This window comes from Lissotriton vulgaris, chromosome 1_2 (genome assembly GCF_964263255.1).
Source record: "Lissotriton vulgaris chromosome 1_2, aLisVul1.2, whole genome shotgun sequence".
Lineage (NCBI taxonomy): Eukaryota > Metazoa > Chordata > Amphibia > Caudata > Salamandridae > Lissotriton > Lissotriton vulgaris.
In genome coordinates, this window is record NC_141686.1 from 155,970,000 (window position 1) to 155,982,224 (window position 12,225).

Consider the following 12,225-nt stretch of genomic DNA (forward strand, 5'->3'; position numbering starts at 1 on the left):
CGATGTTCTATGGTCCCAAGCATAGTTCTGTTCTAGAGCAGAATCTCTGCAACAGCATTGGAACATGGCCCACTTGCCACAGTCAGTCACCACTGCCACCTTGCTCCTCTTTCTCTACTGATGATGGCTTTGAGATGGTTCACCAAAAAACTACAGAACTGGCATTGTAGAAAAATATTGGTGGGGCTCAATGATCTTCGAATAGCAAGGTATGTTGTGGTGTCCAGGGGCTCTTAAATGAGCCTGATGATGTCATTAAAGGGGGTGGGTGCAGAATCTGCAGAGGAGCACAGACTAGCTACACCACTGAAATGAAATTAAATGAAATACCAGTATTTGTAAAGTGCACAGCTACCTCCGAAGTGGTGTACCGGTACTGGGGGCCCTCGGGAAGATTAAGCGAGCTATTGCCCAGAGTCACATGGTGCTGGGCAAACCTGCCGCCGGCTCCGGGGATCGAACTGTGAACCCCATAGTCAGGAATCGGGCACCTTGGGTGCTGCGCCACACCTCTTCCACCACTGAAAGAGCGGACTTCCATGTCTCTGCTCCACCACACACATCTGTTTTACCTGCATCAGTTCAGTGCTGTTAGTTCTGTAACATTTGCACATCCGGAGAGAGATACCACAGAAGTAAAGTATTGAAGAACAACAATCATACCTGCCACAATTTCAAATGAATGAAAGATAGCTGATACATAAACCAGCAGTCAAACGATCTGGCTTTAGGTGCTGGCACGCATGCTACGTAATGTAATTTTTCGTAGGCATATGCCACTTGACATGCTAAGTAGCAGGTAAGTTATGCAGGATAAATTTGTACAGAAGGTGGCAGACATTGCTCATTCCTAGATAGGCACTTTATCCATTGCACAGCCCCAGAGAAGGATGGTGGGCATTACTGGTACCCAGGAAAGACAGTCATGTGAGACTAACAGGTGGGCATACTAGAGATGTATACTTTAGTGCTCGATCGGCACATTGAACTCTCATTGAATAGTATAAGTTGAATTTTCTGCACTGCCCACTTATTTCCTTTGCATTCTTTGTCTCCACTCTCTATGGACAAATTACCACTCACTTTCTTTCCTCTTCCCCTGTCCTCTTTCACTTCATAGCCCAGTGCTCGTCTTTTACTTGACGCTCCTCTTCTCTTTGACTCCTTAGACCGAAGTGTCTTGGATCCCCAACAAACACTACTCTGGAATCTACGGACTGATGAAGCTTGTGCTGACCAAGACCTTACCGTCCAACCTAGAGCGAGTCATCGTCCTCGACACCGACATCACATTTGCCACTGATATCGCAGAACTCTGGGCGGTCTTCCACAAGTTCAAAGGTACGTTGTTGATCCAGTGCACAGGTTCTTCACCGTCTAGTACTCTAAACATGAAGTAAACGCTGCCCCATCATGAAATCGTATTTAATACGAAAACAGTTGTCACATGTCACAAACCGGTTGTGTTAGACCAATGTTCTTAAGCATGGCACAAGAACATCTATGGATAAGTTTATTGAATAGATGTTGTGCTTCAGGACTGGGCTTTTCTGGACTTTGATGACGTTATGATGCCAGGGCCGGACTGGGAACCCAAAGCAGCCCTGGCAATTTTGTCGGACCAGGGTGTGCAATTTTTAAGCACTACTGTCGCATTCGTCTATGGGGAATGATAATGCAGCAGAGCTGCGAAACCGCCCCCCAGTAGCAAAATTACCCCTCACCGCTACAAAACTGGCCCCCATCCTTCCAGCCTCCTAGTGAAACGGCCGAAGCCCAGTATGGCCAGTCCGGCCATGCTAGGGTCCCAAGATTTTGTAATGTAAGGCAACACGCTTAACATGCCGGCGTTAAACATGCCAACATGTTAACATTTGATGGATCTGAACTTGTAGGCCTCCACCTCACAGGATTATCTAGATTTAAATACCCACTCTACGGAGTTCACCGGTCTTCAGCTCAGAACTGTTGACGGTGAAGCACTCTTCAATCACTATATGGGGTCCTACCAAGAAGGGGTGTTTTTATAATGCGCCTAAGGATGCCTATCCAAGTTTCGGATCCTTTTCAACATCTGGAGTCCTCTTGCAGTGTATAGCAGTGCCTTGAAGATGAGTTCTCACCAATGTGTTAATCCAGGAATGGATGTCCTTGATCTTAAGATAGGAGTGTAGACTAGATTGTGTCGCTGAAAGGATAGACCCTGGATAATCTCCCACTTTGCATGCTCTAGAGCTTTAACAATACGCTGCACATACAAACTGCATACAAAGGCCATTTGCTACCTCCATGCTCAGATATGCGCTATACACCTGGAACAATGTTTTCAATCTGTATGTTGTTCATACAGACCCACTCTATTGCCCTACACTGCACTATAGACCTTCCATAACGTAGTGCACATGTACTGTAAATCTAAGCTAATAACCTGCACATCTGTGTTACAGTATGGATCATATTCCTATTGCTTAATAGATGTTCCTGTTGTGCAGTATATCTATCTATCTATCTATCTATCTATCTATCTATCTATCTATCTATCTATCTATCTATCTATCTATCTATCTATCTATCTATCTATCTATCTAGATACATTCACACACACACACATCCGTGCTAATGCACTGCACATCTGCACGGAACTAATACAGCCTCACTGGTGTAATGCTGCACCTGCCTCCACGTAAACCGAGTGTCCTATGCATATACATTGCAATGCAGACAGCACGCGTGTGTTGCACATCAGCAGCTCCTGGTGGAGCTTGACTAATGCTCCTGATGGAGAGTGTCCAGAACAATATTGATTGTCTTGCTGGCCACCTGTTAAATTCGATTTATGAGGTGTCCGGATGGCCTGATGGTGTTTGTTTTGCATAGCTCCTCGAGGGATATCCGTGCACGCCTTTTTATTGCTTTTCTGTGTGAGTGTAATAAGATGCACTTCCTTTTGGTGGATAGATTATTGTATATTTTACTAAAACTGAAATCCTTGCATTGATCTGCTTTGAGGGCAGCTTTAACACACCTTGGTAATGTTTATTTCCAGTGGTCAATATTAGCTATTTATAATGATACTTCGTAAAACATTGGTATTTTCGTTTTTTTGTATGCTGGTTTATGAATGGATTATATATATACACACAACATTGTATTGTCAAGCAGGTGCTATTGATATACAATAGATCTATTTCTTACAAGAAGAATTGTAAAGCTGCTTGTTATTCTGTTTCTGCCACTGTTCTTTTGTTGCTACTTTCGTACTATACCATTGTTGAAATTTATTATTACACTTGTGTGTGTCTGTGTGTGACAACGTTTCAAAATGGTGAGTATATCTCTTTCAATTCTGTATATATATATATATAGCTAAATCCGTCGGTCCTGTGCTTCACTCGTCGTCCTCAGCACAAAAGGTACGGACACGGACCAAAGTTTCAGAATGCAATTATTATATTCGTGCAATTCCAGTCGCCATAATGTTTCAGCTCCAAGGAGCCTTGATCACATACATGTATGTATGTATATATATATATATATATATATATATACTAGCAGCCCGTCCCGACCTTGTCTGGGAGCAACAGGCTTCCCCACCCCCTGCCCGCCCCTACATTGTCCAGCAGCCCGGGCCCCCGCCTGCCCCGACCCCCGCCTGCCCCGACATGGGTCCCATTACCTCAGCTGCCGCTCCTCCCGCCTGTCCGCTGCTCGCACCGCCGCTGGCCTGTCCGCTGCTCCTCACGTCACCGCTCCTCTCCCGCGCCATGTCTGCCGCTCCCTTACCTCAGCCGCCGCTCCTCCAGCCTGTCCGCTGCTTGCACCGCCGCTGGCACCGCCGCTGGCCTGTCCGCTGCTCCTCATGTCACCGCTCCTCCCCCGCGCCATGCCTGCCGCTCCTCGTCGCGCTCCTGGATGCCGCTCCTCCTCGCGCTCCAGACGAGAGCACGCACGTCACGGCCGGCGCTACTTCGGAGGGACTACTTTTTTTATTACTGTAAATTTTTTTAATAACGTTTTTTATTCTAATTTGTAGTAGTATATATAAATATATATATGTATATATTATATATATATATATATATATATATATATATATATATATATATATATATTCTCCCATGGAAACAGCAAGCGTTCCCCTGTTACTGGAGCTTCTGGCCCTTCAGGGTGGCCTCACAAAATGGGTACAGGGCCGGCCATCAACACCTTCCTGGCAAAAAACGAACAAGGTGAGGCCCAATACAGTTGCAATGGCTTTATTTCCAAAGTTTTAAAAGCGCCTGTTCCGTTTAACGTTTCGGCTCCTGCCTTGCTCACAAAGTGGAACATGAGCGCCCAGGTGCGCTCGAGCGTTATTTAATTTGGTGCACCACGTGACTGCAGTCATAAACTACTTCTCCCAAAGTGCATTGTGCATGGTTTAGCAATACTGGCAATAATGCCATCCTTATTACAGAAGCATGATGTTCATATATAAATATATATATATATATGTATGTATACAAAATTGAATGATATACTCCCCACTTTGAAACTTTGAGTAACAGAATGAAACGAAGTGCAGGGTGTCTGATAAGCAGAGCCTGATTGGACAAGTGAGTCAATGAACGAGTTGAGGTGTATTTGTCACCTCCTCCCCCACTCAGCCAGAAAAGCAGATGCAGGATGTTCATTAGGTCGAGCTTGCTAGACGGTGTAGCTGTATGGTTAATTACAACACATTATCAGCTTATCAAGAACTTTCAGTAGCCTTAAAGCAGCCCATTGCTTACCCTTGGTCGACTTTATTGTCACTTGCAATTACTTTCTTATCTTATGGCTTGCCATGCCAAGGATGTGTATGTACCCTGCCTAAAGCATTGCCTCTTGTATTCTGTCCTTCCACTCCTCTCTTGCTTAAGCCCTCCAAGAGTGCATGTGTTTTCCAGTTGTCTCTTTTGTGAGCTTCTCCATCTCAGCTCTGTGCTGTTCTCTCTCATCTGTTTGCTTCCCTCCCACATCATCCCTGTGTCGCTCGCTTCCTCCCACCGATGTGCTTCTTTCCGAACCCCCATACTCCGTATTGCTGTCTCTCGCTTTATACCATCTCAGATCCGTAAATAACACGTGTCACACATATACGTCGTGAAGCATGTATATGCGGCAACATTTTGACACAGCTGCATCGTCTCAACTCTTTTTTACTTGTGTTCATGCTGTACCGTTGATGATATGCAGCATAAACAAAGGGCATTGGCAAAGACAATAAGTTTCAAAGGTGAGATCTATTGGGTTTGCCAGTGCTTGTTTTAAGTAGAGGGAATTACTGGAAAATTTCCATTGAACAGGCAGGTACACAGAAATCAGAGGAGGGAGAGCCTTCATTAACAATGACAAATACCAGACTAAGTGTACCAAACCAGGGTACACAGAGGATCTCTGCCAGCATATCCGGCTGCGACTCGTCGATGTTCTCCGCATGAGGGCTGTTTACATGCAGAATGGAGCTGCTGATGCAGTGCCATACTGTAGGGCATCCTGGATGTGCATTTCAGTCTACATCCATTTCCCGGTACAATAAAAAGGACTGGCTGTGTGTTTTACGCCGCCAAAGGGGCGGCTGGAGTAAGATTAGCAGCTGCTCCATGTCTTGCTGATTGTTTGTTGTCTTCAAACAGACATCAGGATGAAGGCAACAGACAAAAAGGTGTAATTTTTATTGTATGATTTTCATGTGTTCCTAGTTTATACCCTTGAATTTTTTTAATACTTTGCATGTAGGTGTGTAGTTCTAAGAAAGTCCACAAATAAGGTACGAATTCTATTTGAGTTTCCTTTAACCAATCAATTTTTGCTTAGAAACCGAAGAGGACCTCTTCGTTGGCATTACAGTCCGAGGAACGGCTTGCGCTCTGTCACAGCCAGAGCACTGCGTTATGAAGCACAATCCTGTCTATGTTCAATGGCTTCCAGATAGAGGGGCCGTGCCCTAAAAGGTCAGATTTGTGTTACCTCAAATATCCAAACACGTCCAAGTTACAAATTGTCATAAGGTCCAGTGTGACGCGTTTGTAGTGGGCCAATTAGCCTAATTGAACTGTAGCATTTACTTTTCTGCTGGTTACCCGCATAAGGTCCACAGGATATTTGGCTGCAGTTTAGAAGCACTTCTTGTTAATCTCATTCCTTCCTGTTAAATATTTTCTGTATTCGGCTACCCAGACCATTTTGACATCGAGGAGCTTGTGATCCTTAAAATGACCACATTCTTGCATTACCTCAACCGCTGATCGATGCGAGCAGATACCAGGCCGAAGAAGCAGGTTCTAGGGATCAATAAACACCCTATCATCTTTGGAATACCTCTTGGACCTTGTGGAATCTAATTCCAAATAACCTGGTTGTGTGGCGTCACTTCATCACTTAAAGCAAGACATTCCCTGGGACTGAACTGATGCTCGTTGAGGCGCTTAACATGATTGATCTTATGCTATATTTTATTCGTGATATCTGAAAATGTCCTTCTCCTCCAGTGATGGTACTTAAATTTCAGATCAACTTTTAACCTTTAGAGATTGTAAATGTTTCAGTGTTCAGAAATTTAGTTGGAAGCAGTAAAATTCTCAAGTACCTGTTTTACGTAGATTCACTGTTATTATGGTAATCTTATAGGGTGACAATACGATTTAAGACGTAGAGCCTGATTTAGAGATTGGCGGACTGGTACTCTGTCACAAATGTGTCGGACATCCCGTCCACCTTTATACAAGTGCATTAGACCATAATGAACTTGGCACAAGGAGGATGCGATATCCTTCAATGTTGTGACCGGCCCTTACTTCGAACGACTCTGTGCAGTAGAAAGTGAAATGGGTATTGCAGTAAATCTAAAACTGGGAGCCCCAATCAAAACGAGGCTCCATCAAAGGGTTAGTTGATCACCACAACAGCCAGGATTGATATCTGGCAGAAGGAGGAACTATTTTTTCACTTTTTTGGCTTCTTGTCTAGAATGCTATATCCTTTTTCTGCCCACTTCTATGCTATGCCCAGAAATGTGACTTGCCTTAGAGCTAATTTTTATGCTGACAGCATCCATGCCACAAGAGCCTGAACTACTAGTAGCCACAAACGTTGTAGTGATCCTAAAATCTCAAGATAAGTATTAGCAAAGCAGATAACAATGGAGGTGAAAGGTACCAATCTTCAAAGCAGGAAAGAGGTCACCACTGTCCAGACCTGCAGTGTATCCACATATCAGATAACAGAAGGACCAAAAGAATGACCTTGAAATGGTGTCCTCTGAAAGGGGGTTCACCATGTATGCTCCTGGATGACATTGAGACAGACTGGCTTATTTTCTGCAGCAAACATTGGGGAAGTGGTTCTAAAATAAACCTGTTTAAAATGTCCTTAACAAGAGCTTAATAGTATGTGATTTGTAAATTGAGCATTGTAGTACATTTTCCCAATTCTTCATGATGCAAACTTTCACACGATTTTCCTGTGGAAGACTGGTTAAAATCAGGAAATGATTTGCTGAGAGAATCAGTACATTGTGTATGTTACACAAAATAACATTTCATATTCCTAAAAGTTGCAAATAAACCCAACAGAACTAGAAAAAAGGCACATTGTTACCTCTTCAGGTTGGTTAATAATTGTTATAGGTGACCCAGTTGTGACATTGTTTGAAATGGATCTCAAAGCCACAGATCAAGAACATAAAAAAAAGTCCTAGGGCATCTTAGTGAATTTTCATTTGAAAAGAGGAAGTTTACAAAATATCACTAGTCCTGGCTGCATGGGGCCTGTCATGCATTATTTCTTCATAATCTGCATAATGAATACATTTTGAGGTCCGGGTGGAATTTACTGAGTAAGAACAGCTGTTTAATAATACATTGATCAAAAACCCAGCATCAACATTTTACAGCTAGAATTTGAGTCTGTAGGGATTTTGTTGAGGTTTTAGTCTTTAGTTTATTTGGGAAATGTGCCTGCTCTCCCCCTTTTTACTTGTCTCATATACTTATGGTTTTCTTTTTTGGTCCTGTCTCTTCTATGCTTGGCTGTACTTTTCAATTTTAAATCTTCAGAGGTCAAGTGAGGTTGCGCTGTGTTGAGTATCATCAGCACTGGATGTGGGCACCTGCTATATCAACACCTAGACCTTACCCGAGACAGCAATTGTTGGGTGAAGACATTGCACTTACCTCACTGTCGGGCAGCGTGTCTCACGACTATGTGCACAGCTTGTCATCCTTGGCGATGGTGTTGCCTGGGGAGCAGACTGGCACACAGCATCGGCAGGGAGGGAAAGGAGTTGGAGCTCAAAACCTTGCATCGGAGGAGAAATGTCAAACTTGGGGGTTCTTCTAGTGTCTAGTTGGAAGAAAGAGGTATGGCCTAACCTTATGAATGGCTCTTTCCAGAATGCCAATATGTCTAGAGGTTACTGCCTGAAGTTCCCAATTCAACATGAAGTTTAGTCTTTTCCTGTGATGTCAGTGCCTGTTTTAAATCAGACGTAAGGAGATATTGACAAGTGATGCATGCATTGCAAAACATTTGTATCCTTATGTTGTGTCGGGTTCATTGCCCATTACCCTGCTGTTTGGATTTTTTCTCGAAGTCCTTGCTCAGCAATTCTCTCTCCCTGATTTCAAGAAGGGTTTGGTGCCTTGCTTACAGTGGCGGCTGTTGTCAATTGAGCGGCATGGGGATGGGCGCACCCACGTGTGGGGGAGAGGCTGGGAGAGAGGCTGGGAAAACAAATAAAAACATATATAAAAAAAAATCACTTGCCTGCCACTCTGCTCTTCCTGCAGCCTTGGTTCTCCTGCCACTCTCCTCTGGAAATGGATGGGCCTGAAAGCACAGGCTCCCCACCCAATCCAGACACTTCTCTCATAGTTTGAGAGCAGCACCAGGATTGATCTGAAGGACCTCTTTTGCCGCTCAGACAGCGCACTGGAGCTTGTGGCATTTCTCCAACCCGGCTGTGCAATACAGCTGGGTTGGAGAAACATACGTGCGCATGTCTGTTTGACCGGCCTAGGACGGCCGGCCAAAACAGACAAGCACACTACTCCTGCCTGTCATGGCCTTGCCCGGCCTGGCCACTCCACTACGTAGTGCAGAGATAGATAAACATATATGTTTTATTAACATTTTAGTTATCATCTGCTTGCAATGGGGCGACGCTCCTCCGCCATTACGGATGAGCCGCCCCTCCTTGCTTATCTACTCCAGCACAAATCATAATTTCCAATCAAGAAGTACAAGATGGCCCAGGGGATATTTTGCCTTTTGTGGATTTTTCTTGCCAACTCAGTCCCTCTTAAGACGACGTTCGACACCTTTGCGTGTATTAAGTGCATGGTGTCCGTGGTGTCCGTGTGGCTGCTGGGAGAAGTCACCAATTGCTCCGGTAATCTAGAAGGAAACTTGACAGATCTTCACCCTGTCCAGCCCTTGACAAGGCCAGGTGTACTGATGCACGGGTATCAGCCTCCTTGGCATGCTGTGCCCTGCTCCCATGACCCTGCACCCAGCTCCTGCCTGGATCTGCAGCCAGCTCCTCCCATGACCCTGCACCCAGCTCCTGCCTGGACCTGCACCCAGCTCCTGCTCGGACCTGCACCCAGTGCCTCCCATGACCCACCACCCAGCTCCTGCCAAGACCTGCACCCAGCTCCTGCCAAGACCTGCACCCAGCTCCTGCTTGGACCTGCACCCAGCTCCTGCTTGGACCTGCACCCAGCTCCTCCCATGACCCTGCACCCAGCTCCTCCCATGACCCTGCACCCAGCTCCTCCCATGACCCTGCACCCAGCTCCTCCCATGACCCTGCACCCAGCTCCTCCCATGACCCTGCACCCAGCTCCTCCCATGATCCTGTACCCAGCTCCTTCCATGACCCTGCACCCAGCTCCTGCCCGGACCTGCACCCAGCTCCTGCCCGGACCTGCACCCAGCTCCTCCCATGACCCTGCACCCAGCTCCTCCCATGACCCTGCACCCAGCTCCTGCCTGGACCTGCACCCAGCTCCTGCTCGGACCTGCACCCAGTGCCTCCCATGACCCACCACCCAGCTCCTGCCAAGACCTGCACCCAGCTCCTCCCATGACCCTGCACCCAGCTCCTCCCATGACCCTGCACCCAGCTCCTCCCATGACCCTGCACCCAGCTCCTCCCATGACCCTGCACCCAGCTCCTCCCATGACCCTGCACCCAGCTCCTCCCATGATCCTGCACCCAGCTCCTCCCATGATCCTGTACCCAGCTCCTCCCATGACCCTGCACCCAGCTCCTCCCATGACCCTGCACCCAGCTCCTCCCATGACCCTGCACCCAGCTCCTCCCATGATCCTGCACCCAGCTCCTCCCATGATCCTGTACCCAGCTCCTCCCATGACCCTGCACCCAGCTCCTCCCATGACCCTGCACCCAGCTCCTCCCATGATCCTGCACCCAGCTCCTCCCATGACCCTGCACCCAGCTCCTCCCATGACCCTGCACCCAGCTCCTCCCATGACCCTGCACCCAGCTCCTCCCATGACCCTGCACCCAGCTCCTCCCATGATCCTGCACCCAGCTCCTCCCATGACCCTGCACCCAGCTCCTCCCATGATCCTGTACCCAGCTCCTTCCATGACCCTGCACCCAGCTCCTGCCCGGACCTGCACCCAGCTCCTGCCCGGACCTGCACCCAGCTCCTCCCATGACCCTGCACCCAGCTCCTCCCATGACCCTGCACCCAGCTCCTGCCTGGACCTGCACCCAGTGCCTCCCATGACCCACCACCCAGCTCCTGCCAAGACCTGCACCCAGCTCCTCCCATGACCCTGCACCCAGCTCCTCCCATGACCCTGCACCCAGCTCCTCCCATGACCCTGCACCCAGCTCCTCCCATGACCCTGCACCCAGCTCCTCCCATGACCCTGCACCCAGCTCCTCCCATGATCCTGCACCCAGCTCCTCCCATGATCCTGTACCCAGCTCCTCCCATGACCCTGCACCCAGCTCCTCCCATGACCCTGCACCCAGCTCCTCCCATGATCCTGCACCCAGCTCCTCCCATGACCCTGCACCCAGCTCCTCCCATGATCCTGCACCCAGCTCCTCCCATGACCCTGCACCCAGCTCCTCCCATGACCCTGCACCCAGCTCCTCCCATGATCCTGCACCCAGCTCCTCCCATGATCCTGCACCCAGCTCCTCCCATGATCCTGTACCCAGCTCCTCCCATGACCCTGCACCCAGCTCCTGCCCGGACCTGCACCCAGCTCCTCCCATGATCCTGCACCCAGCTCCTCCCATGATCCTGTACCCAGCTCCTCCCATGATCCTGCACCCAGCTCCTCCCATGACCCTGCACCCAGCTCCTCCCATGACCCTGCACCCAGCTCCTCCCATGACCCTGCACCCAGCTCCTCCCATGACCCTGCACCCAGCTCCTCCCATGACCCTGCACCCAGCTCCTCCCATTACCCTGCACCCAGCTCCTCCCATGACCCTGCACCCAGCTCCTCCCATGACCCTGCACCCAGCTCCTCCCATGACCCTGCACCCAGCTCCTCCCATGACCCTGCACCCAGCTCCTCCCATGACCCTGCACCCAGCTCCTCCCATGACCCTGCACCCAGCTCCTCCCATGATCCTGCACCCAGCTCCTCCCATGACCCTGCACCCAGCTCCTCCCATGATCCTGCACCCAGCTCCTCCCATGATCCTGTACCCAGCTCCTCCCATGACCCTGCACCCAGCTCCTCCCATGACCCTGCACCCAGCTCCTGCCCGGACCTGCACCCAGCTCCTCCCATGACCCTGCACCCAGCTCCTCCCATGATCCTGCACCCAGCTCCTCCCATGATCCTGCACCCAGCTCCTCCCATGATCCTGTACCCAGCTCCTCCCATGATCCTGCACCCAGCTCCTCCCATGACCCTGTACCCAGCTCCTCCCATGACCCTGCACCCAGCTCCTCCCATGACCCTGCACCCAGCTCCTCCCATGACCCTGCACCCAGCTCCTCCCATGATCCTGCACCCAGCTCCTCCCATGATCCTGCACCCAGCTCCTCCCATGATCCTGCACCCAGCTCCTGCCCGGACCTGCACCCAGCTCCTCCCATGACCCTGCACCCAGCTCCTGCCCGGACCTGCACCCAGTTCCTCCCATGACCCTGCACCCAGCTCCTCCCATGACCCTGCACCCAGCTCCTCCCATGACCCTGCACC

At 49.1% G+C, this 12,225-nt stretch overlaps 1 protein-coding gene across 3 annotated transcripts in view; it reads left to right on the plus strand.

Moving 5' to 3' along the window:
• Positions 1-12,225, plus strand: part of LARGE1 (LARGE xylosyl- and glucuronyltransferase 1) — a 1,180,278-nt gene that overhangs the window by 687,913 nt on the left and 480,140 nt on the right. For all 3 annotated transcript variants that reach the window (XM_086953009.1, XM_086953010.1, XM_086953008.1), the window contains exon 6: positions 1,170-1,341. In XM_086953009.1, coding sequence (XP_086809135.1) covers positions 1,170-1,341 — 172 coding nt within the window. The remainder of the gene's footprint in view (positions 1-1,169; positions 1,342-12,225) is intronic.